Genomic DNA, 26,134 nt, shown 5'->3' on the forward strand with positions numbered 1-26,134 from the left:
AAATTGGAAGTTCTTTATATGCACAAACTCCATTTGACATGTACTTTCATGGTGCATAATTGGATTTTCTCGAAAGTGGTCAATGCAAAAAGTCAAATTTCAACTGGACAGTTAAATGGACCAGGGGCAAAATTGTCCAACTTGTGAAATAATTGGAATTTTGAGTGGGGATTTTTGCAACACTTCATAAATGGCATTTGAAACTTGTTGGAATATTCATATTATGCTAAGGCTTCATGGTTTGGAAATTGGCTTTTGAAATGGACTTGAAAATGAACACATAAGCCATCACATAGTGAAAATGAGAAATATGCATCCAATCAACATAAGCCAAGTTGCAACAGTTCACACATGTCATTTTGAGAGTGTGTGAGCTGTCCATGAGCTGGCAATGAGTTGGCATGAGAAGTTACATTTTTGCCCTTTGTGTGAAAATGACATTTTTGGTAATCACTTGGCATTTGGTTAATTAGAGTGGTTAAACATGGATTAAGCAAGAGTATATATTCTTAATCATCTCTAAACCATAACAGAAAATCACCATTCCCAAGATCAGATCAAAAACCCTCCACATTCTCCAAAATCTCTCAAGAACACTTCACACTCAAATTCATCAAACTTCCTCAATTCTCCATCATTTGGCAAAGTACTTTTGGATTCGAGTTTCATTCATCATTTGCTGCATCTGTTTTGGAAGAATGGAGTGAAAGGAGTTCCAAATCGCCACTGTTCATACAAGCTTCATTAATGGTGAATCAAAATTTCGTGCATTAGAAGCTGTTTCACTCGAACCTAATCACATCATTCAACTTCTTGAAGTGTCTGGTCCATCTGTTTGAGGTTGAATCGCGCGAAGAACCAGAAATTCACCACTGCCATTCCAGGTAATCGAAAATTCGAATGTCATGATTCTTTGACTGGTCATATGCGTTTTATAGTTCGTTGAACATAGATCGTAGTGATGTGATTAGTTTAGGAAATGATGAACTGTAGCTCATGTAATCTGGATTCAAAGTTTCGTTGCAAAACCCTAACTCGATCGATCCGTAAGATTTAGGAATAGTTAGGTTAAATTAGGATCATATTTGGACTCCTTGTTCTTAGACGGTTCCATTGACTATGCGCTTGTGGTTTTTTGTGAGGTTTCGATGTTCATCATGTTCATGCTGTTCCTGGAAAAATTCTGAGTGAAAACGATGAACAAGGCTTGTTTGATCTGGATTTTGGTTTGAAAATTTGAATAGGAGGTTTACCGCTCCCGCGTTTGCCTAATTACGACTATGCCACTGTAAAATCTAATTAATTATATTAATTCAAAAAAATTGTTAAAAAAATCACAATCATCTTAGAAAATTCACCAAAAATTAATAAAAAATCAGAAAAATATGTGGATCGTTTCCTTGACTTCCTAATTGACTGTAGAATTTTATTGACTTATTTTTGGAAGTTGTGCTTGGAGAGATTTTAGTTTGACCTAGGGTTGTTTCACATGTGTGCATTTTTGATACATTCTACCATATCCATTGTGAAATCCTCATGGTTACAAAGAAATGCTTGAAAATTTTTGTGGTAATTGTAGACTGGTTGATGGTTATTTACATGTAAATTTCATGAATTTTTGATACCTGGTGTTTGAGTTAGAAATTTTTGAATCTAGGTGTGACAATTTGTGTCACACCTAGTTAGGTCATCTTTCTGGATTTATTTTCATGACCTGGGCTTGTTAGAATGATGTGAAATTTTGCATGGATGTTCATTAACATGTTGAGATGCTATGTGTATTTTTCTGGATTTTTCCATTGCATTTTCAAATTGATTGGTATTTTTCATCTCTGTTGGTTAATTATGCAAGTTCATGTGACATAGGTTGGTAGATCTTGTGTGAAATGCTCATATGGTATTGAATGAATATGAAATTTGGTGTGCTGGTTATAGACACATGATAGGACATGATGCTTTTGGTCTCATTCATTTCTTTATTGTTTTCATTGACTTATGGATTTTTGAAGTGAATGCATGTGTTGATGTTGTGATTTGGCTCATATAATTGTGTCTGTTTTTGTTGATTTTCATTGACATGGTTCCCTTTGTCCAATTGAGCTAAAATTTGACATGCCATACCTTGAATATGTCCTGTTTAGGTGTAAATTATTTGAGGATTTTTGGAATTGTTTTGACATGGAATTGAATGCAATAGTTCTGTTTGGATGTTTGGTGTTCCATTTGGACTAGTTTGGATTGTTTTGTGCATAAAATGAACATGATGAATGATATGGACATGGGACTAATTGTGTTGGCTTTTGTTTGACATTAATTTGACTTTGGTTGGATATCCCTTGCTGTTTAGGAATTTTTCTTGCCTTTGGACCCTAGGCTTGGCCTAGTGGTCTAGTTTCTAACATTTGATTGAGTTTTCAGGATGAAAAGGTGCAATGCTTATGGAGAATGATCCAAGTCAATTCAATTGATGTTGTTTGATGTTTGTACACTAACATAACTTTGTTTTGTAGGTTGTGAAGTTTGGGCTTGAGCTCATAGCTTGCCTTTGTTGTGCATTAGTTTGTATAGTCTGACTGATTAACACTTGCTGTTATTTTTGTCTGTCTGAGTACTAACTGTGCTTGACTGTTTCCAGGTACTTTTAGTTGCTCAGTTCCTTGTGAACTTTTGCTTTGCTTTGCTTGATAAGCAATTTGCATTGAGGTATAACTTCTATTCTTCATGTAGTCTGGAGACCCGGTCTGTTATTTGACTGGGCAAACTGTCTGAAGTCCTCCTTAAGAGGCGATGTTTATGATTGTTTAATATTGTGCCTAAGCAGGTAAAGTCCTTAATCAAGGCAATTGGTGGAAGGTAGGGATATGCAATCTATCCCCCACTATTCTGTGTGTCGTCCCTCTGCTCACACGGCTGTGTGTTGATGCATTGGGGCACAAACCCAAGATCTCGTGCTGTTGCACAATCGAGTCAGAGTCATTGAGCGTAGAAGGGTCCCTCCATTCTGGACCCACGCTCCCTTGTCTGAAGCTCTCCCTGGTCAGGGATAAGAGCTGTGAGGTCTCATCCTCACTTCACCTTTCATCTGCTTCACCTTAGCCTCGTAATGGCAAGGTTAAGAGCAAATACAGCCCGTACAGATGACTTGCTGAGGCAGTCAAACCTATTGTGTGAGCCCACTTGTTTGGTTATAGTGTGTGCTATGTGGATATCTGTTTGAGATGCTTGTTCTCATTTGATGTATGTTTGTATGCTTGTGTGCTTGCTTCTTTCCTGGATAGGATTAGTTTGCTTATGCAAGTAGGATAGAAAACTGAACTTAGGGTAACGATGCATGACAACACTAGGCTCGAGTCCAGCTCCCTGGTAGTGTGTCTTCCCCTGGTTTCTGGCTAGTAATTCAGTCCCTTTAGGGGGAACTACATCGCCCTGATCCTTGTTCCAGACGAGGTATGTAGGCAGGTGGTCGTGCGAGACCACTCCGGGCAACCTTTTTTTTTTTTTGCGTGTGTTTACTTGTTATCTGATTGTGTTTGTTTGGTTCGGATGCCGACGTAAGTCCAATAATTGGCTGTCGGGCTCCACGTTTGCCCTTTGTGCGTATTTTGGTTTGGATGCCGACGTAATTCCATCGAGTGGTTGTCGGGCTCCATGTTTGCCATCTGTTTGTGCGTTTTGTGTTGTTTGGCGTGCGTAAGCCAAACTACAGCGGCTCTGATTCTCGTTCCAGACGAGATATGTAGGCATAGGATGCGATGTCCTATCGAGCTCCCTTCTCTTAACCCCACCTGCGTTCCCTGTGTGTGTGTGATGTTTTAGCAACCTTTTCTTTTCCTAGAACGTGGACCCCGTCGAGTACGACGGACGTGAGGGGTGCTAATACCTTCCCCTTGCGTAACCGACTCCCTTACCCTTTCTCTTTGGTCGCGAGACCATTTCCTTTCCAGGTTTCTCTGAGCGTTTCCTTTCCCTATCTTGGGATAAATAACGCGCAGTGGCGGCCAATGAAGTATGCCGAGATTATTTCAGCCGATGAATGGAATAACTTTGTCGCCAAACGAAGAAACGAAAAATTCCATGTAATGTCTATTAATTATGGTATTATACAATTGTTAAGTTACTTGGTTCTAATATGCCTTAAACTTTTTTATCCAGGAAGTAAGCGACATAAATCGGAAAAGGGCATCAAAACCCGCGTATCCGTACAAAAAAGGGCGTACGGGATATGAACGGTTACAACAAAGAATTGTGAGTATATTCAAATGCTATGAGCTTATACATTGTCACAATATGTTATAATTGATGATCTTATAATCTAATTCAATGTGTAGCTAGCCGAGGAGAAAAGTGACGCAACATCTCTTCCGGAGCACGTATTATGGAAGGCTGCTCGAGTTGGGAAGGATGGGGCTGTCGTTGAAGCGGTCCAAACTGTTTATGACGAATGTGTAAGTATATGTAACATTATTTCTTTAATTATATCGAAAATTTTGTTAGACATATAATTCATTTTTAATCTCCTCTAATAATATTTCAGGAGACTTTATCCCAAACCGTACCTTCAGCCGAGGTCCAGGATTGCAGGAGCGTACTTAGTCGAGTACTAAATGTTCCTGAGTATTCCGGTCGTGTGAGGGGTAAGGGTTTTGGTGTGACTCCGTCGTCATTTTATAAAAAACCAAAAACAAAAAATCCTACAAACAAAGAGGTGATGGAGACCTTGGCGGAGTTAAGGGCACAAGTACTCCAACTGCAAAACGAGAATGCAAGGTATAGAGAGGAAAGGTGCGCCTCCGAGGCAAAAGATACTAGTGACCGAGCTAGTATCAATTGTCAACCGAAATTTCCCGAGGTAATTATATATGTTATTATGAAATTAAAATAGCACTTTTTTACTTGACACATATACACGTTAACAATAACATTTATTATTGGTTTAGGGCATTTCACCTTGTCAGCTGTATCTATCGTCACCAACTTATCGCATGGTTGGCAAGGGAAAAGTGCACAACACTTCGGGTGAATTACTTCACCATAATCCCCTCCCGGTGGGATATATGAAAGTTTCGGTTGACCTTGTATTAGATACCGACGCGCTTCTACCATTACCTGACGTTGTTTCAGAGACAACGTTGATGCGAGAAGCAGTCGGATCCTTTGTTGGATGGCCGTCAGATCTAATTTTCCCAGATGCCGAGGTATATATGTTCTAAATGATTATGAATCTTTAGTATTCACATTTCAATTCAGCTACAATTATGATATTTAATCAATCCTTATTACATGGTAATGTTAGACTCCTACAAGACCCACGCATAAAGCTGGTAAAGGGATTTCAAGACGCATCGAGTCGGTTGCATCTCTAAAAGAGGTACAAATATATATACCTATTGAATTATATACGCAACGATTCTGTTGCATCACAAAAAGTCATGATTTAATTTATATGAATTTTTAGGTTCCCGGTCGAAAGTTGAAAAAAGCTGGTAACGATATTCCTCCAACGACGTCCGGGACAAAATCTCAAATTATGATGCGTCTTGAGAAAATGGTGAATGAGTCCGATATTATGCAAGGGGCCATTCGTACTATAGATTTTGATGAAGGTGTTTTCGGAGCTGCTCATTTCGAAATAATTGCAAAGGAGGACATGCAACAACTTTTTGAACACGACGAATTGGGCATCGCTATCATTCATACATACATATGGTACTCCGATCAATCTATAATTTACTTAGTTGAACAATTTATTTACACATTTCAATGAGTAGTCTAATGTTTATTATGTTTCTATTTAAGGTATATGTATGTAACATTGCTGCGGGGAACTGAATTGTGTAACCGTTTCAATTTTATTGCTGCTTCCCGTATCAACGCAACGTTAATAACGTAAAATCCAACATCCGTAAAGAATGATCTAGTCGATAGATTCATGGCGGCCGGCGATAAGACTACACCCAGTTTGTATTTTTTATCGTTTAATTCTGGCAACGGGTTAGATTTTCTTTCTAATAATTTCATTTTAATCTATGTATATCTTTTACGTAGAAAATTTTCATTCATCTAAATTTTTGTTTTATTTTACAGTGGTCACTGGGTGTTGGTTGCTATGGATCTTTCGAGACTAATAGTGTATTATCTCGATTCGTTATCGGGTGATTGGAGTAAATATCCGAGTATGAAGAAGACGGTTGACGCGTAAGTGAAATTCCCCTAAATATTCGTGTGTATTTGTATATTTAATTATGTCTGTCAGATTGATCTCAATATACGTTTTTATTTTGTTAGGGCAATAATAAAATTTAGATCGAAAAAGAATTATCGCAATAGGAAGGACATTACCTGGATCAGAGTTCAGGTATATATTAAGTATCTTATTTTTGCTTATAATAGTGTTTGTTTTTTTGCTTATAATAGTGTTTGTAAGAAATTAACTATATATATATTGTTTGTTTTTCTGTGTAGTGTCCTCAGCAAAATAATTCGGTCGATTGCGGATTTTTTGTATTGAGATTTATGAGAGATATCATTGCGTTGAATCGTATAGACATCCCAAAAATGGTATGGAATAATAACTTAGGGTTTATTTTAATATTATCGGATATTTCATCTAATTTGTTACTAAATCATGAATATGTTTTATTCTCTTAATTGTAGTACTTTGAGGAATACAAATCTTACTCAAGAGCTCATTTGGATGAAACGAAGGATGAATTGTGTCAATTCATTGTTGATCAAAGAATCATATAGCTAGGTTGTATATTGTTGTACATATATGTATGGAATGTTGTTGTTGTATGCTGTTGTTGTATATATGTTGTATATTGTTGTTGTACTTTTACTAACTCATGAATATGTTGTTGTATATTGTTGATCAAAGAATCATATATTATGTTGTATATATGGAGGATTAATGTTGTATATAAATGGATTCATGTTGTATATATCAATGGATTAATGGTGTATAACATTGGATTAAAGGATGAAATCAATATGAATTTTACACTTTTGCAGCATGCGAACAGGTTACCAATTAAATATCCACTGTTTTTCAAACAAATTTTTTTAAAACAACTAACACTTTAGAGGGCGCTTTCTGTAGGAAGCGCCCTCTAAACATTTTACATTGACAACTTTAGAGGGCGCTTTATCCAGAAAGCGCCCTCTAAACACTTTACATTGACAACTTTAGAGGGCGCTTAACACTTTAGAGGGCGCTTTATGTAGGAAGCGCCCTCTAAACATTTTACATTGACAACTTTAGAGGGCGCTTTGTCCAGAAAGCGCCCTCTAAACACTTTACATTGACAACTTTAGAGGGCACTTCTTCCAGAAAGCGCCCTCTAAGGTGTCCCTTTATGGACCACTCCAGAGGGCACTTTTTTCTGAAAGCGCACTATAATGTGGCCCTTAAAGGGCCACTTTAGACAGCGCTTTCTCCAGGAAAACAAAGCGCTGTCTTTACCTATGCCAGCGCCACTTTAGAGGGCGCTTAAAAGCGCTGTTATAGGCCAAAATAAGCGCCCTCTTTTCCCTTAGGTTGGTTAGGATCACAGAACCCTTTAGGTTGTTCCACATAGACTTCTTCATTTAAGTAGCCATTCAAAAATGCACTCTTCACATCCATTTGGAACAATTTGAACTTCAGAATGCAGGCCACACCTAACAGCAATCTGATTGACTCAAGTCTAGCAACAGGTGCAAACGTCTCATCAAAATCAACCCCTTCAACTTGAGTATATCCTTGAGCCACTAGTCTTGCTTTATTCCTAGTGATTACTCCTTTCTCATCAGACTTGTTTTTGTAAATCCACTTGGTACCAATGATGTTAGTCCCTTCAGGTCGTGGAACTAGCTCCCATACTTCATTCCTTTTAAACTGCTCCAGTTCATCTTGCATGGCATTGATCCAATATTCATCAGTCAGCGCTTCTTTCACATTTTTTGGTTCAACCTTGGATACAAAATAGGAATTTGACCTAATTTCCCTTGATCGGGTAGTCACACCACTATTGGGATCTCCTATGATAAGATCCTTAGGGTGGTCTTTCTGAATTCTGATGGATGGCGTTTGTCGCATCCGCGAAAAACAACCGGCGGGCTAAAACAAAAACACAAACAGAGCCGCCACTGCGCGTTATTTATCCCAAGATAGGGAAAGGAGACGCTCAGAGAAACCTGGAAGAAGCATGGTCTCGCGACCAAAGAGAAAGGGTAAGGGAGTCGGTTACGCAAGGGGAAGGTGTTAGCACCCCTCACGTCCGTCGTACTCGACGGGATCCACGCTCTAAGAAAAGAAAAGGTTGCTAAAACACCACACACACACACGCACCGAAGACAACACAGGTGGGGTTAAGAGGAAGAGAGCTCGATAGGACGTCGCATCCTATGCCTACGTATCTCGTCTGGAACGAGAATCAGAGCTGCCGTAGTTCGGCTCACGCACGCCAAACAAGACACACACACCCACAGGCAAACCTGGAACCCGACAACCACTCGATGGAATTACGTCAGCTTCCGAACCAAACAAACAATCAGGATACGTACAGCCAATCGCTGGGCTTACGTCCATATCCTGACACACAAGCAAATTAACAAACAAACACACACAAAAAAAGGAAAAAAAATGCCCGGAGAGACCTCGCACGGTCTCCTGCCTACATACCTCGTCTGGAACGAGGATCAGGGCGATGTAGTTCCCCTGAAAGGGAAAGAAATTCTAGCCAGGAACCAAGGGGAGACACACTACCAGGGAGCTGTACTCGAGCCTAGTGTTATCATGCATCATTGCCCTATGTTATGGTTTCTACCTACTTGCGCAACAGCAAGCTAATCCTATCCAGGAAAACAAGCATGCAAGCATCAATCAAAATAAAACAAACATTTCAAGCAAGTATTCACAAAGCACACACTATATCCAGTCAAGTGGGCTCAAACAATGGGTTTGACTGCCTAGGTAAGTCATCTGTACAGAGGTAGTCTTAGCTCTTAACCTTGCCATTGAGGGGCTAAGGTGAAGCTGATGAAAGGTGAGTGAAGTTTAGACTTCACAGCTCTTATCCCTGACCAGGGAGAGCTTTAGACAAAGGAGCGTGGGTCCAGAATGGAGGGACCCTTCTACGCTCAAAGACTCTGACTCGATTGTGCAACAGCACAAGATCTTGGGTTTGTGTCCCAATGCATCAACACACAGCCGTGTGAGCAGAGGGACGACTCAACAGAATAGTGGGGGATAGATTGCATATCCCTTTGATCCACCAATTGCCTCATAGAGGTCTTTACCTGCTTGGGCACAAATGTAAACAACCACAAACATCGCCTCTTAAGGAGGACTTCAGACAGTTGCCTGGCCAAGTAACAGGCCTGGTCTTCCAGACTACATGAAGAATAGAAGTCCTACCTCAATTTGTTTAAAAACCAAGCAGCAGCAAGCAAGTTCTTAAAGAACTGTAAGCGACTAAATGTACCTGAAATCAATCAAGTATCATCAGTACTCAGACAAACCAACAATAAACAGCAAAAGTCAATCTATACAGACAACACAGGTTAATGCACATAAGTGCAAGCTATAATCCCAAGCTCAAGCTTTAATCCCTACAACACAAAGTCAAGTTAGTTCATAAACATCAACCAAACTCAATTCAAATTGCCTTGAAGCAATCTCCTTAAGCATTGTGCCTTTCATCCTGAAAATCCAAACCAAATGTGAGAAACTAGACCACTAGGCCAAGCCTAGGGTCCAAGGGGGATAAAAAGCTCTAAACAGCAAGTGCAAACCAACCAAAATCTCATTAAAACAAATTAAAAGCAAATGCAATTGGTCCCATGCTCATATCAATCACCATTATCATTTTATGCACAATTTAGTATCAAACATGCAATTTGCAACTTCAAAAGACCAAACAGAACTATCTCACTCAAAAGCATACCAAATCAATTCAATTAATTCCACAAAAATTCACACCTAAACAGGACATATTCAATGTATGGCATGTCAATTTTCAGCTCAATTGGACAAAAGAAAGTAGGTCAATGAAAATCAAGAAGTCCAGACACATTTACACAAGCCAATTCAAGACATCAACATAAGCATCAACTTCCATAATTCATAAAACAGTGACAACATATTAGAAATGAATGAGATCAAAACCCTGATGTCCTATAATGTGTCTAGAATGCTCATATCAAATTTCATCTTCATCCAATACCATATGAGAATTTCACAAACAAAATGCCAACATGTGTCACACAATGTCACAAAATGAGCCAACAGAGAAGAAAATTATCAATCAATTTGAAAATGCCATAAACAATTCCAGAAAAAATTACATGTTATCTTCACATATCAATGATCATTCATGCAAAAAATTGGAGCAATCAAACATCTCTAGGCCAGGCAAATAAAATCAGAAGGTTGACCTAGCTAGGTGTGACACAAATTGTCACACCTCTATTCAAAAAATCATATCTCCATCACCAAGTATCCAAAAATCACAAACTCTACATGAAAATCACCACCAACAAGTCCAGAATAAACACAAAAATTTTCATTCATTTCTTTACAAGTATGAGCATTTCATGATAGATATGGCAAAACATACAAAAATATGACACATTCTACAAACCCTAGGCTCATTATTTTTCCACACGTGCAAAAATTTCACAAAAATCATCATAAAATTCTACACATTATCCTGAGCATGGCACAAAAAATTTCACAAAATTTGGATGAGTTATGAAGCCTATAGGAATTTTTGAAGATCACATATCAAAATGAAAATGAAATAAAAAATGAAATTGAAATAATAATTAAATAAATACTGCAGTGGCAGTTTTGTAATTCCTTGACCAAACGCCAAAACGGCGTAGTTTTGTTAAATGAGAACGGAGCATTCATATTGGTTCTCGTGCGCGGCAAACAAGATATTCAAATGGCAAATGCAAATTATGGATCAAACGAACGATTTTTCCAGAAACAACACAAGAACATCATCGTTCTTCATCAACATCACCAGAAATCAACATCCACAAATCTCAATGAAAATTAACAAATAGGTAACCATTGGAACCGTCTGAGCACCAGGATCATGAATATGTGATCAATTCAACCTAATTCCTAACATATCTCACGGATCGATCAATTAAAGAAATGACATCAAAGCTTTGAATCGAGATATCTCATTCCACAATTAACCAAATCGAAAACTAACTACATCCTGATCATCTACGTTAAATGCACTTCAAAACGCATATGGAAATTCAAGGAATGGTGAAGTTCGAGTTTATGTACCTTGGAGATGGCAGTGATGATTCTTGAAGCTTCTTGATGTAATTCTTCAAAACAGATGAAGAAGAAGGTTGAGGAAGATGAATGGAACTTGTATTTCAGCTCAAACACGATCCAGATGTGAGAAATCTCCAAACGCCATTGATGAGCACAAGCATGACAGTCCTTGATCTTGGAGTTTTTGGCTTTGATTTGTCAAAACAGTTGGAGATTGAGGCTTGGAGAAGATGAATCCATCAAGAATCGTGCAAATTGATTGAGATTTGATGGAGAAAAGTTGAGAAATGCTTGATGAAGATTGAAGAGTTTTGAGAGGTTTTGGTGAAAGTTTGTTACAACTCTTGGAGAATGTGAAGTGATTACAAATTCTGTTATGATTAATCATTTATACTCCAACTTAATCACTTTGTTAATCTCCAATTAGCACAAATGAGTGAAATTAGCATAATGTGAAACTTTAAGTGCAAGGGCAAAAATGACTTTCCATATTAGGCCATATGACAGCAAGGTGACAGCTCAGACACCTTCTAAATGCCCTTTGGAGTGTGTTGGCTTTGGTCTCATGTTAATTGGCTTTGTATTTCTCATTTTCACTATGCCATGCCAAAAATGCATTTAAAGTGAAGGTTCAAAAATAGCCTAGCCAAATATTGATCCTTGACAACTCATGACAGTTCAAACCATTTCTATTTGGCATTTGTGATGTGTTGCAAAAATCCTCATTCCAAAATTCCATGTGTTTCTCAACTTGGACCATTTTGCCCTTGGATTTTAATTAGTACACTTGAAAATTGACCTTTTGCATTGACCATTTTTGATGAATTTTGATTATGCACCATGAAAGTACATGTGAAATGGAGTTTGCTCATAAAAAGATCACTCATTTTGGACACTCCATGTGAAAGTTATGCCACTTTGATTATAGGTCTTTTTTGAAATTGAATGGACCATAACTTGCCAACCATACATGGGAATTTCAAGTTCTTAGACTTTTTGGAAAGGTTAGAACAAGCTCTACAACTTTCATGTTGAACAAATTTTCATTTGAAGCTTCCTTGGACATGTAATTTTATGGTCAAAAACTTTCCATTTTTGGAAACTTCCATTACAAGTCACTTTCTATTTTTGGCAATTTTTGTCCTGACTTTATTTTCTTCATTCTTGAGCTTTGACATGTCAAATAACACTTGTTCCAACATGAATGAAGTGTATCCAACTCTCTCCCACCTCCAAATCCATAAAATCAAGCACAGTTGACCACAGTTGACTTTTCAACTGATAGATGAATTTGGCAATGCACTGATCAATCTGAGCCCCAATCTTCTGATGAAATGGCCCAAGGATGAAACCCTAGCCTCAATAATCTCAATACAATCATGATGATCCCCATATCCATCATAGACCCCATCTCCTAGCCATGCCCTGATTGGCCCAATGCAGCTGATTAGGGTTGACCAGTGGTCAAAACCCTAATCTCCCGGAATAGGCTCCAACACTTGATGATGACAAACCATGATGATGATGATGTATCATTCTAATCAAGATGAAGATCAATCTCCTTTGAGAACCACAAAACCCTAGTTTGGACCTTCACATACTCAGATGATTAATGATCCAGTCCAATGAAACCCTAACTTGCACATGACCTCTTATCTTCTGACCAAGACTTGGGAGGATGATTTGCACAATGTAACCACATGATATGCAATATGCAATGCCTAATGACCTAAAAAATGATATGTAATATGTTAAGCTAGTCCCAAGAGAGGAGGGCAAATTTTGAGGTGTTACAGCTGCCCCTATTCAATCCACTGTGAACCTGTCGATATGAACAGCCTCGGCTTTCAGATGATCAGGATGAAGAGTGATTGAATACCAAGAACAGACGAACAATTTGCACTCTGATGGGATAATAATTAACAACGCCCGTCAGAATCGGCGAAGAAACAAACTTGAAACAAAACCCATCTGGTACGGAAAAAGTCGGCCTGATCACTGAAACAGCAACGTCGACCTGGATACCAAAATAAATGGTAACGCAGGGATAACTATGGTCTGAACACCCCATCCGCTCGGGATTATTATTCTCTCTTCTTTTTATGCTTTTCTTGAACCCCGAATTTTTTATTTCGCGCAAATGATCCCAGATCACTGCATTTGAACCCCGAAATCTTCTTTCCTTGTGATAACTCCGCTGGCAATCGTCGGAAATAACACCAATCACCACTCTGATGGCGACATATCAGAGGGTACACCTTCAACCAGACACTGACTGATGACCGGGAAGAAACTCGACGTTTACTGGACATCGAACGATGATGTTTTACAGGACATCAAAGAAAACTCGACCAAACATTAAACAATGACTGGGAGAAAACTCGATGTTTACAGGCATCGGACAATGATGTTTACCAGACATCGAACAATGATGTTGACAGGACATCGAACAATGATGTTGACAGAACATCGAACTATGATGTTTACAGGCATCAAACAATGATGTTGACAGGCATCAAACAATGATGTTTACAGGCATCAAACAATGATGTTGACAGGCATCAAACAATGATGTTTACAGGCATCAAACAAGGATGTTGACAGGACATCGAACAATGATGTTAACAGGACATCGAACAATGATGTTTACAGGCATCAAACAATGATGTTTACAGGCATCAAACAATGATGTTTACAGGCATCAAACAAAGATGTTGACAGGACATCAAACAATGATGTTGACAGGACATCGAACAATGATGTTGACAGGACATCAAACAATGATGTTGACAGGACATCGAACAATGATGTTGACAGGACATCAAACAAGGATGTTGACAGGACATCAAACAATGATGTTGACAGGACATCGAACAATGATGTTGACAGGACATCAAACAAGGCCGTTGACAGGACATCAAACAAGGATGTTGACAGGACATCAAACAAGGATGTTGACAGGACATCAAACAAGGATGTTGACAGGACATCAAACAATGATGTTGACAGGACATCAAACAATGATGTTGACAGGACATCAAACAATGATGTTGACAGGCATCAAACAAGGATGTTGACAGGACATCAAACGATGACTCGACCAGACACTTACTAATGACTGGGAAATACCGCGACGTTTACTAGACATCGAATGATGATGTTTACTGACACCAAAGAGAACTCGACCAGACACTTACTGATGACCGGTAAATACTTTTGCTCCAAACTCACAATGCTGAACTCCCTAGAGTAACATCCTCACTGACTGGCAAAACCCATTTTCAGATGGTAACCACGGCCCAAGTCGCGCTGATCGCGTAACATTCCCATCTCTGTCCGACGGAAAAGTTTCCTCCAGTATCACACTACGGGGGTACATCTCTGATCCAATCATGAGGCTAAACTCTTCGGAGTAACGTCTTCCAACTTCTGTCGAAACCACCTCTCAAACAATAACCACAGCTTGAGACTAGCCTATGCTTACAATGATGCATGACTTTTTCTGCGTAATGCTCCATAATTATGGAAATGCTACGCGATTTATTATTTTTTTTATGCAACATGCTATGCTATTTTTCATGATGAATGCATAAAAAGGTATCCCCCTCAAGGGACTCTTCTGGGGAGCACGAGACACTCCGTTGAGGAACTCGACAATACTCCGATCTCCACCCCGCTGGGGAATAGCACTGATGCTGCTGGGAAAAGGTAACCCTTGCTGGGGAAGAACCTCCTTTGCACCCAATCTACCCGGGGAATGCTGGGGATAGGAACCACCAACACTCTGTGGGGATACAACAGTCTTCGACTTGCTGGGGATATCAATCCCGACTCTGCTTCGAGAAACCCTCACAGATACCTGCCGACTTCACCGGGGAAATGCTCATAGATAGCTCTGCTGGGAAACAGCAACCTCCAGGCCTGGCAACTGGGGAAGCATCGATCTGACACCTGCTGGGGATAACCATCCTGACCCTGCTAGGGAAACGAATACTACTCCGCTGGGGACAACCCATGCAATCCATAGGTAGAATCAACTCAGCTGGGGATGCAGATATCAGTCTGCTACGGAAACTCATCCAATCCACTGGTAGGATGAACACTGCTGGAGATATATTTCATCGAAACCCGCTCCACTCGGGGAGTAGCAACCTTCGGGCCTGGCTGCTGAGGAAACACCGTTTTAAACCTGCCGGGGATAACCATCCTGACTCAGCTAGGGGATCCATAGACCTTGGATCTGCTGGGGAGTTAGTCCTCTAATTCTGCTTGGGGACCTCGTTGGGGAAATGAGAAAAGTTGGTACAGAACACCCGTCGACTCATCGAACCATGGTATTCCACCTCCCAATCTCGTACCGACTTTCCACTTTTGAGAATTCCCAGACTCGTCTGGACCTTTTCTGATCCATCATCTTGTATTCCCAATCGCTCCGCGCTCGACGGAAAGCGAACTCCTGGGGATTATACAGACTTTCAATTTTCAGACTTTGAAGAGTCTTCTTGATTAATTCCAAAGGTCGTCGTACGTCTCAACGTCTTCTCATCGCTTCTTTACCCATTCATTCGTCCCTGATTAGACTCTGCGGGGAATTTCTACAGACTTTCCAATCTTCCGATTTTGAAGAGTCTTCTTGATTAACACTCAAGGATCGTCGTACGCCTCAACGTCTCTTCGTCATTCCTTCATATTCTTTCGTCCCTGATTAGACTCCATGGGGATTTCTTTTCCAACAGCTTCCACATCACGACCTGCAAGTGAGTGAAAATATCTAACAGTTCCTGCAAAATAGATCGTTAGATAAAACCGTGCCCCAGGCGTGTCAAGATTTCAACACTTGGGTCACTCATCCTTCCAAATAAGATTTCAAGCTTTCAATCTTATAAACATGCATTGGAAGGGACCTGTATGTCTTAAAATGCAAGATTCTTTATCAAAAATAATTGGATGTTTTTGCAATCAAAGCGATAAAAAAAACAAAAACAAAATTATTTGACTGAATATGCATTTTATTGATTGAAAAAAAATGTGGCTCAAATGAGCAATACAAAGGAAGCAATTCCTGAAAAGAGGTAATTGCACAAAAAAGGAAAAATCTATCCTAATGGCAATGTGAAACCCGTGATCTCATCGAGTTCCAACTCGGTTACACCCCATATGTCCTCAGACTCTCCGTGCTTTCTGCCTTCTGAACAAGACTTTTCTGATTGATCCCTACCGGGTATTATCCATGATGCTTTAACCAAAGCGCAAACGATCATGCCAGACGCAGTTGTTCGTTTCAATCCCTCTTTTGCCTGGATCGCCCTTTCGGGTTTTCAGTCCACCGGGATACCCTTTTTTTTGCCCAAGTCGCCTTTTCAGGTTTTCGACTTGCCGGGTGTACAGTTTTCATTCTTATCCCTAATTTTTGCCCGAACCCTTTTTTTTTTTTCTGTTTTTGGTTCGCCGGGATGCCCATTTTTGCCTGGACTATTTTATTCTTTTCGTCCAGCGGGTCAATTATACGAAGTTTTTTTTTAACTGCGTCCGCATTCACAGGGGATGGAAAATCCTCGCCATCCATGGTCGTCAACAACAAGGCTCCGCCAGAGAAAACCTTCTTGACCACGAACAGACCTTCATAATTGGGTGTCCATTTGCCCCTTCGATCGTTTTGAGGAGGAAGGATCCTTTTCAGCACCATATCACCCACGTGATATATCCGAGGTCGTACCTTCTTGTCAAAAGCACGCTTCATCCGTTGCTGATACAACTGCCCATGACAGATAGCCGCTAGCCTCTTTTCTTCAATCAGGCTTAGCTCTTCATACCGGGTCCTTACCCATTCAGCCTCTTGCAATTTCACGTCCATCAGGACTCTCAAAGAGGGAATCTGAACCTCAACAGGTAATACAGCCTCCATTCCATATACCAAGGAGAAAGGAGTTGCCCCAGTAGATGTACGCACCGACGTTCGATACCCGTGCAATGCGAACGACAACATCTCATGCCAGTCTTTGTAGGTTACCACCATTTTCTGCACAATCACACCGTCGGTGCATTCAGACGTTATCCGGGCAACAAAAGCTCATTCACCTTAACCTCCCCATCAGACATCAGAATCCGTTCGGATTCAGGGTCACGCCCCTCCTCCGGGATCGGTTACTCTCAATCTTTCGATTAGAGCACCTCGAGATGTCCTCATTAGGGAACTCAAACTTCATCGGTTGACAATTCTCCACGAGTTGTTGGGCGAGGTAATCAGACAATACACCCCTCTTGCTTTCTGAGCGGTGTACTGAATATCGTATTCTGTCAAAATCATTGGCCCTTTCGCAACCCGTCCGGTCATTGCTGGCTCTTTCAGAAATATACCTGATCAGATCCATCTTGAAATCCACAAAGTGGTATGAACCAGCATACACTGTCTCAGTCGGCGAGCAGCCTATGCCAAAGTACATCAAGTTTTCTCGAACAGTGAATGTATTGTTTCACAGTCGGTAAACTTTTTGCTTAGGTAAATTGCATGCTCTTTTCGACAAGACTCGTCATGCTGCCCCAGTACGCACCTTGTAGACCCCTCGAAGGCCGTCAAGTACAGATTAACAATTGCTCCTTCCATAGGAGGTATCAGAATCAGAGGTTCCTGCAACTTTTCTTTTATTTTTCAATGCCCCTTGGCAATCATTATTTCACCTGACCGTTTGATCTTTTCCTTGAATGGGTTCCCACATGGCTGTTAGGTGAGATGTGAACCATGACAGGTAGTTCCATCTGCCTAAGAGACCACGAACCTCTTTCTTTATTCTCGGTTCAGGTATTTCTCTTATTGCTTTTTTTTTTTTAGCAGGACCAACCTCGATTCCTCTTACAATGAACCCCCGCAGCTTACCGGCCCGCACTCTGATAGCGCACTTATTTGAATTCAACCTCAGTTTGAATTGTCTTAACTGGTCCACTCAGCTTGGTCAGATCCACCAGATGCCCCTCTTCTGTTTGGGACTTTGCTATCACGTCATAGCATAGCATTCAACTTCATGACGAATCATATCATGAAACAAAGTCACTCTGATACGCGGCATTGGCGTTCTGCTTGTATAGAGGACAATCTTCTCTCCATGGCAGCTTGTGCACAACGACACCGGTATCCGACCCTTGCATATCCTGACATGACCAGGCGAAGGCATCCACATGCTTCTTTCAACAATGCCACCATTCTGCTCTCGACTCGCCTCTGAAGCGGCCTCATTTTCCTATTTCCTTCCTGACCTCGGCGGTGCTTGGAATAACAATCTCAACTCGCTCCTCAAGCGGCTGAATCACCTTCTCCTCTTGTTTCAACAACCTGGCTAATACTCTAGCAGATCACAATCTTCTTCGCCTTCTTCTTCAGCAAGATAGATCGAATTGTCGAAGTCATATGAGGTGTAACCAAATCGTTATCAACGAGATCCAGAGAATTACTTTTGAATTCGGAACGAGACAAATCACAAAAGAGAAAAATGAAAATAAACATTGCCATTTTTATTTGTTTTTAAACTGCAAAAATAAATGAAAAACAAGGAACACCGCTTTTTGACTGAAAAACATCCATTTATTAATGATGCAGAAATGTTGCAAAATGAACATGAGGTGGCCCTTACAATGAACCATTACGTGTCGGGCAACACGTATGGCTTTCATGCAAATAAAACTGAAAACAAGAAATTATTACTCTTCAGGATGAGTGACAGTGCTGATCTTTTTAAGCCTTCCAGTTCCCTGCCACGCACGATTTTATCCATGACTCAAGTTCACAGTCGCTGTCAGTCTCTTCCCCCACCGCATAGGCGTGATCTGAATCTTCAGCAATTGCATTCACCATCGTCTGACCATGCGCCGGCATGGGATTAGCATTAACATTTGACGACAGTGAAAAATGGAGGGCCTTGGACTCCACCAGGTCTTGGACAGTATGCTTAAAGGCTCTACAACCCTCAATGTTATGCCCAGGCGCACTAGAATGAAATTCACACCTGACGTTCTCATTATAGTTAGGTGGCCTCTGATCTGATCTCAATGGAGCTAACATCCTTGGCTGAACCATCCGCAGATCCATCAACTTTTTAAATAGAGCAGCATATGGCATGGGTGGCTTGTCAAAATGACGATCAACCCCCTTTCCTTTCACTTGACTCCCAGCTCCCTGTATCTTCTGTGGAGTTGTCTGAGGTTGCTGTCGGACTGACTGCTTACCAGCAGGGATGGTTACTGCAGCAGTGTGTTGGTAGTAACGACCCCTACCGTGTCCTCTCTGGGCGTACACAGCACTCGATTCACCCTCATCCTTGTGCTGGTCATTACCAAAGGATTTCTTCGGTCCAGATGACGAAGCGTTTCCTTGCATGTTCCCCATCTTCAGCCAGTCTTCAATCCTCCCCACCTTTTCGGCAATTACTTTTTGCCCCAAGGCGAACTCTTTCATGACATTGATCAGCTCTCCCATCTTCTCTTTCAGCTCGAGAATGTCGGCGTTGGACGGATTCATCATTCCTGTGTCAATCAAACAGGTTAGAAACTGACACCTGCAAAACAGAAAACAAGTTATTATGCATGAATGCAATGTCCATCCATATGAGGAACACTTTGTCTCTCGATCCTGGCTTCATTGAGACAAATAATAATCTGGCAGCAATATTCTGACATTCAGCATTTGACTTCCCCATTCATATCAGAGATATATGATTTAGCAAAATACCCCCAACCATGTGTGTGCTTGTGTGAGTGCATACGGTAAAGCAAATAAAGCTTGAAGATCAATCATTGACTGAAAATAATCATCACATAGCAAAATGCACAATAAGTGCCATAGTCATACATCAAATCAGATACAAATCTCCAGAATCAGGAAAGAAATACAAGCAAGTAAATTCCGTCAACAAGCCTGACGGTAATCCACACAAATGACAAAGCTAGCCTGATGAGGGTCCCACAGATGGCCCTATATCATCAACCATCTTTGCGAACTCTGCGGCGAACCTGAGCTCGGTGTTCTCCTGCTGTAATCTCCCCACCTCTTTCTGATGAATCTTCATCTGCCTGAAGTAATGATCTCTCTCAGTCATGTAATGATCTCTCTCAGCAATGATCTTCATGTTCTCTGATTCCTTAACCTTCAGCTTGGACTCCCACTCAGCAATAAGAACTCGGACTCTGTCGTCCCTCTGGTCTCTCACGAGGATTTGCCTCCTCTTCTCATCTTCAATAGCCTTTGCAGCTCTGGCTAGCTTCTCCTTAGTGATGTCGTGCTCCTTGGTAGATGACGCTAAGGCTTGGCTGACCTTCCCATAATAGGCAGTATCCATCTCAAAGCGCTTTGCTTCTAAGGCATGTCGCTTGTCTTGATCTTCCATCTTCACTTTGATCTCCTGGTTGGCCGTCTGAAACCGAGCAACAGTCATCTCCAATTTCGCTTTCTCTGCAAGCAACTGATCTCTGGCTCTCTTCATCTCAAGGAATTCTTCCATACTGACAGAAGAACTTGGACCCTCAATCATAAGACACCCAAGATCACCTCCAGGAAATGGTAGATGTGTAATCTCAATTCTCTTCCGAAGCCAATCATCAAATAGAGGAAAATACCGACTGTTGACCTTCCCTTTCCTCTGAATGTTACGCCATGCCCCTGACACCTGCCTCAACTTGGCCTGATCGCCCTCAGCTGAGAAGTAAAAGGACTCCTGAATCTCTCGCTCGAGAGGAGGAACCTCCATGGCAAACCCCATCTGTCTCCTAAGAAGCGTTGGGTTGTAATTAATGCAACCCTGAACACCTATGAGAGGCACGTTGGGAAATCTCCCATAACTGTATATGAAATCCCGTCCAGCCATACCGTTATGAGTCCATGCTATATCATCAGCCCGCAAACCCATCAACCTGAATGACCATGTGACAATAGGATCAAGATGAGCAAAAGCACCTCGAGAAGGCAAATACCCCATAAACCACCTGAAGAGCATCTGAGGACAGCACCTGATCAAACACCCTCGCCGCTTCTCATTCCGGTTATGAACCGAGTAATAGACATCTCCGGTCAGAGTAGGAATAGGGTTTCTCTGCATGAACAGTCTGATAGCATTATGGTCCACAAAATTCTTCTGATTAGGAAATAAGATAATCCCATAAATGCTCACAGCAATCAGAGCGCAAACCGTCTTCCAATTACCCATAGCAGCATGCTCCTTGGCCTTAGCTTCCAAGAAACTCAAGTGAAAACCCGGTAATTTTCCTTTCTCCTTCAAACCCTCCTTGACCATCTCCGGACTCAAATAAAGAGCACGGGAAATCCCAAGGACATCAGGCTCTCTCTTAACAGCACAGAAAGGAATTTGATCTCGGATCGGAATACCCAGGATGCTAGCATAATCCTCCATCAGAGGTCCCAACAAATAATCTGGAAACACGAAACATCTCAGCCCTGAGTCATAGAACTGGAGAAGAGTATGAATGGCACTTCTGTCACTATCAGCGAGTCTGAAAACCATCTTCAGGATACTACCGTATGCCTCCCTGAACATCCCCACATGGTCGGGTATAATCAATGTTATCATATCTCTCAACTCGTCAATCTTTGGGTTGAAGAAACTGTAGGCAACGTTGTCTTTCAAACCGGTCCTCATATCTCAGCAGAAAGTCTCTCAACCAGGATCTCGATCAAAAATGTCCCTGCATATGGATAAACATGTGTTAGATGCAGGTAAATGCAAAATATAATGATGCTGATGAATGAATGCAATGCATTGCCATCCTCCAAGCCGTCTGATCATCTGCACTGAAACCTGGTCTCTGAACTGATCATAACCATCTGAGGGAACAAGTAACCACCAATCCATCTCAAGGGTTCCGAAATAAACGGAAGACAGATACATCATCATCATCATCAAACCATCTCTGAACAGATACCCACAGTCATCTGAATCGGCCCGGGGAATCCTGAAATAAACGGATCCCCACTGATAAATACCACGGACAGCATTTCGGCGTCTCGGCAATAAATGACCATAAATCCGACTTAAAAATACAGCTCTGATCCACGGAACAAAAAGTCACCATCAAAGTCACCATCTGAAAATGCATCTGAAAGAACCACCCTCCCCTCACAGGTAAATTCTAATCAGGTCACCCTAAGGCGGATAATAGTCTCAACAATCGGGCGGAGATACTCAATGGGTTTGCCCTTTCGGGTGTGCCATTGTAGCTCCCTTAAGATCGTCTAAACCAAAGATCCGGGAAATGATCGGTCACCGGAGTCAATAGCTCAGAAGAGATAACTAAGCCAAAGTGAAATATTCCACAATGGAAAGCTCTCCAATGAACCTCGTCCGGCTTGTGGTATGTCACGTTGCAACAATATACTTATATAGCACATGAGGAACGTGAGACCCACACTAATCCTAGGTGTACACTCGGGCCTGGGTTTTAGCCCCACTCAGAACACCCACCCCACACATCAGAGAAACCACCTGCATAGAGGACGGCAACATGATAGTATGATGCATGCAAATATTTATGCAGATATATACACTGGTTAGAATAATAAATGCAATAAATAAAACAAAACAAGCAACCTAAACCATCCTAGAACGCTAGGAAGGACTCACTTAGGGAAGATGGACCAGCACAGGTCTACATCCGAGAATCCCCAGCAGAGTCGCCAGCTGTCGCATCCGCGAAAAACAACCGGCGGGCTAAAACAAAAACACAAACAGAGCCTCCACTGCGCGTTATTTATCCCAAGATAGGGAAAGGAGACGCTCAGAGAAACCTGGAAAAAGCATGGTCTCGCGACCAAAGAGAAAGGGTAAGGGAGTCGGTTACGCAAGGGGAAGGTGTTAGCACCCCTCACGTCCGTCGTACTCGACGGGATCCACGCTCTAAGAAAAGAAAAGGTTGCTAAAATACCACACACACACACGCACCGAAGAAACACAGGTGGGGTTAAGAGGAAGAGAGCTCGATAGGACGTCGCATCCTATGCCTACGTATCTCGTCTGGAACGAGAATCAGAGCTGCCGTAGTTCGGCTCACGCACGCCAAACAAGACACACACACCCACAGGCAAACCTGGAACCCGACAACCACTCGATGGAATTACGTCAGCTTCCGAACCAAACAAACAATCAGGATACGTACAGCCAATCGCTGGGCTTACGTCCATATCCTGACACACAAGCAAATTAACAAACAAACACACACAAAAAAGGAAAAAAAGTGCCCGGAGAGACCTCGCACGGTCTCCTGCCTACATACCTCGTCTGAAACGAGGATCAGGGCGATGTAGTTCCCCTGAAAGGGAAAGAAATTCTAGCCAGAAACCAAGGGGAGACACACTACCAGGGAGCTGTACTCGAGCCTAGTGTTATCATGCATCATTGCCCTATGTTATGGTTTCTACCTACTTGCGCAACAGCAAGCTAATCCTATCCAGGAAAACAAGAATGCAAGCATCAATCAAAATAAAACAAACATTTCAAGCAAGTATTCACAAAGCACACACTATATCCAGTCAAGTGGGCTCAAACAATGGGTTTGACTGCCTAGGCAAGTCATCTGTACAGAGGTAGTCTTAGCTCTTAACCTTGCCATTGAGGGGCTAAGGTGAAGCTGATGAAAGGTGAGTGAAGTTTAGACTTCACAGCTCTTATCCCTGACCAGGGAGAGCTTTAGACAAAGGAGCGTGGGTCCAGAATGGAGGGACCCTTCTACGCTCAAAGACTCTGACTCGATTGTGCAACAGCACAAGATCTTGGGTTTGTGTCCCAATGCATCAACACACAGCCGTGTGAGCAGAAGGACGACTCAACAGAATAGTGGGGGATAGATTGCATATCCCTTTGATCCACCAATTGCCTCATAGAGGTCTTTACCTGCTTGGGCACAAATGTAAACAACCACAAACATCGCCTCTTAAGGAGGACTTCAGACAGTTGCCTGGCCAAGTAACAGGCCAGGTCTTCCAGACTACATGAAGAATAGAAGTCCTACCTCAATTTGTTTAAAAACCAAGCAGCAGCAAGCAAGTTCTTAAAGAACTGTAAGCGACTAAATGTACCTGAAATCAATCAAGTATCATCAGTACTCAGACAAACCAACAATAAACAGCAAAAGTCAATCTATACAGACAACACAGGTTAATGCACATAAGTGCAAGCTATAATCCCAAGCTCAAGCTTTAATCCCTACAACACAAAGTCAAGTTAGTTCATAAACATCAACCAAACTCAATTCAAATTGCCTTGAAGCAATCTCCTTAAGCATTGTGCCTTTCATCCTGAAAATCCAAACCAAATGTGAGAAACTAGACCACTAGGCCAAGCCTAGGGTCCAAGGGGGATAAAAAGCTCTAAACAGCAAGTGCAAACCAACCAAAATCTCATTAAAACAAATTAAAAGCAAATGCAATTGGTCCCATGCTCATATCAATCACCATTATCATTTTATGCACAATTTAGTATCAAACATGCAATTTGCAACTTCAAAAGACCAAACAGAACTATCTCACTCAAAAGTATACCAACTCAATTCAATTAATTCCACAAAAATTCACACCTAAACAGGACATATTCAATGTATGGCATGTCAATTTTCAGCTCAATTGGACAAAAGAAAGTAGGTCAATGAAAATCAAGAAGTCCAGACACATTTACACAAGCCAATTCAAGACATCAACATAAGCATCAACTTCCATAATTCATAAAACAGTGACAACATATTAGAAATGAATGAGATCAAAACCCTGATGTCCTATAATGTGTCTAGAATGCTCATATCAAATTTCATCTTCATCCAATACCATATGAGAATTTCACAAACAAAATGCCAACATGTGTCACACAATGTCACAAAATGAGCCAATAGAGAAGAAAATTATCAATCAATTTGAAAATGCCATAAACAATTCTAGAAAAAATTACATGTTATCTTAACATATCAATGATCATTCATGCAAAAAATTGGAGCAATAAAACATCTCTAGGCCAGGCAAATAAAATCAGAAGTTTGACCTAGCTAGGTGTGACACAAATTATCACACCTCTATTCAAAAAATCATATCTCCATCACCAAGTATCCAAAAATCACAAACTCTACATGAAAATCACCACCAACAAGTCCAGAATAAACACAAAAATTTTCATTCATTTCTTTACAAGTATGAGCATTTCATGATAGATATGGCAAAACATACAAAAATATGACACATTCTACAAACCCTAGGCTCATTATTTTTCCACACGTGCAAAAATTTCACAAAAATCATCATAAAATTCTACACATTATCCTGAGCATGGCACAAAAAATTTCACAAAATTTGGATGAGTTATGAAGCCTATAGGAATTTTTGAAGATCACATATCAAAATGAAAATGAAATAAAAAATGAAATTGAAATAATAATTAAATAAATACTGCAGTGGCAGTTTTGTAATTCCTTGACCAAATGCCAAAACGGCGTAGTTTTGTTAAATGAGAACGGAGCATTCCTATTGGTTCTCGTGCGCGGCAAACAAGATATTCAAATGGCAAATGCAAGTTATGGATCAAACGAACGATTTTTCCAGAAACAGCACAAGAACATCATCGTTCTTCATCAACATCACCAGAAATCAACATCCACAAATCTCAATGAAAATTAACAAATAGGTAACCATTGGAACCGTCTGAGCACCAGGATCATGAATATGTGATCAATTCAACCTAATTCCTAACATATCTCACGGATCGATCAATTAAAGAAATGACATCAAAGCTTTGAATCGAGATATCTCATTCCACAATTAACCAAATCGAAAACTAACTACATCCTGATCATCTACGTTAAATGCACTTCAAAACG

General features: G+C 40.9%; 1 protein-coding gene across 1 annotated transcript; it reads left to right on the plus strand.

The window, feature by feature from the left end:
• Positions 1–4,579: 4,579 nt before the first annotated feature.
• Positions 4,580–5,319, plus strand: LOC127097899 (uncharacterized). Its single transcript, XM_051036382.1, has 2 exons — positions 4,580–4,849; positions 4,938–5,319. Exons 1-2 carry the CDS (start codon positions 4,709–4,711, stop codon positions 5,208–5,210), a joined length of 414 nt encoding a protein of 137 aa, XP_050892339.1. The 5' UTR covers positions 4,580–4,708; the 3' UTR covers positions 5,211–5,319.
• Positions 5,320–26,134: the final 20,815 nt, after the last annotated feature.

This window comes from Lathyrus oleraceus, chromosome 6 (assembly GCF_024323335.1).
Source record: "Lathyrus oleraceus cultivar Zhongwan6 chromosome 6, CAAS_Psat_ZW6_1.0, whole genome shotgun sequence".
In the NCBI taxonomy this organism is placed as follows: Eukaryota; Viridiplantae; Streptophyta; class Magnoliopsida; order Fabales; family Fabaceae; genus Lathyrus; species Lathyrus oleraceus.

Coding starts and splice junctions, on each gene's coding strand:
- LOC127097899 (XM_051036382.1), top strand. CDS start 4,709: ATGGAGACCTTGGCGGAGTTAAGGGCACAAGTACTCCAACTGCAAAAC. Junction 4,850..4,937: donor GTCAACCGAAATTTCCCGAG/GTAATTATATAT, acceptor TTATTGGTTTAG/GGCATTTCACCTTGTCAGCT.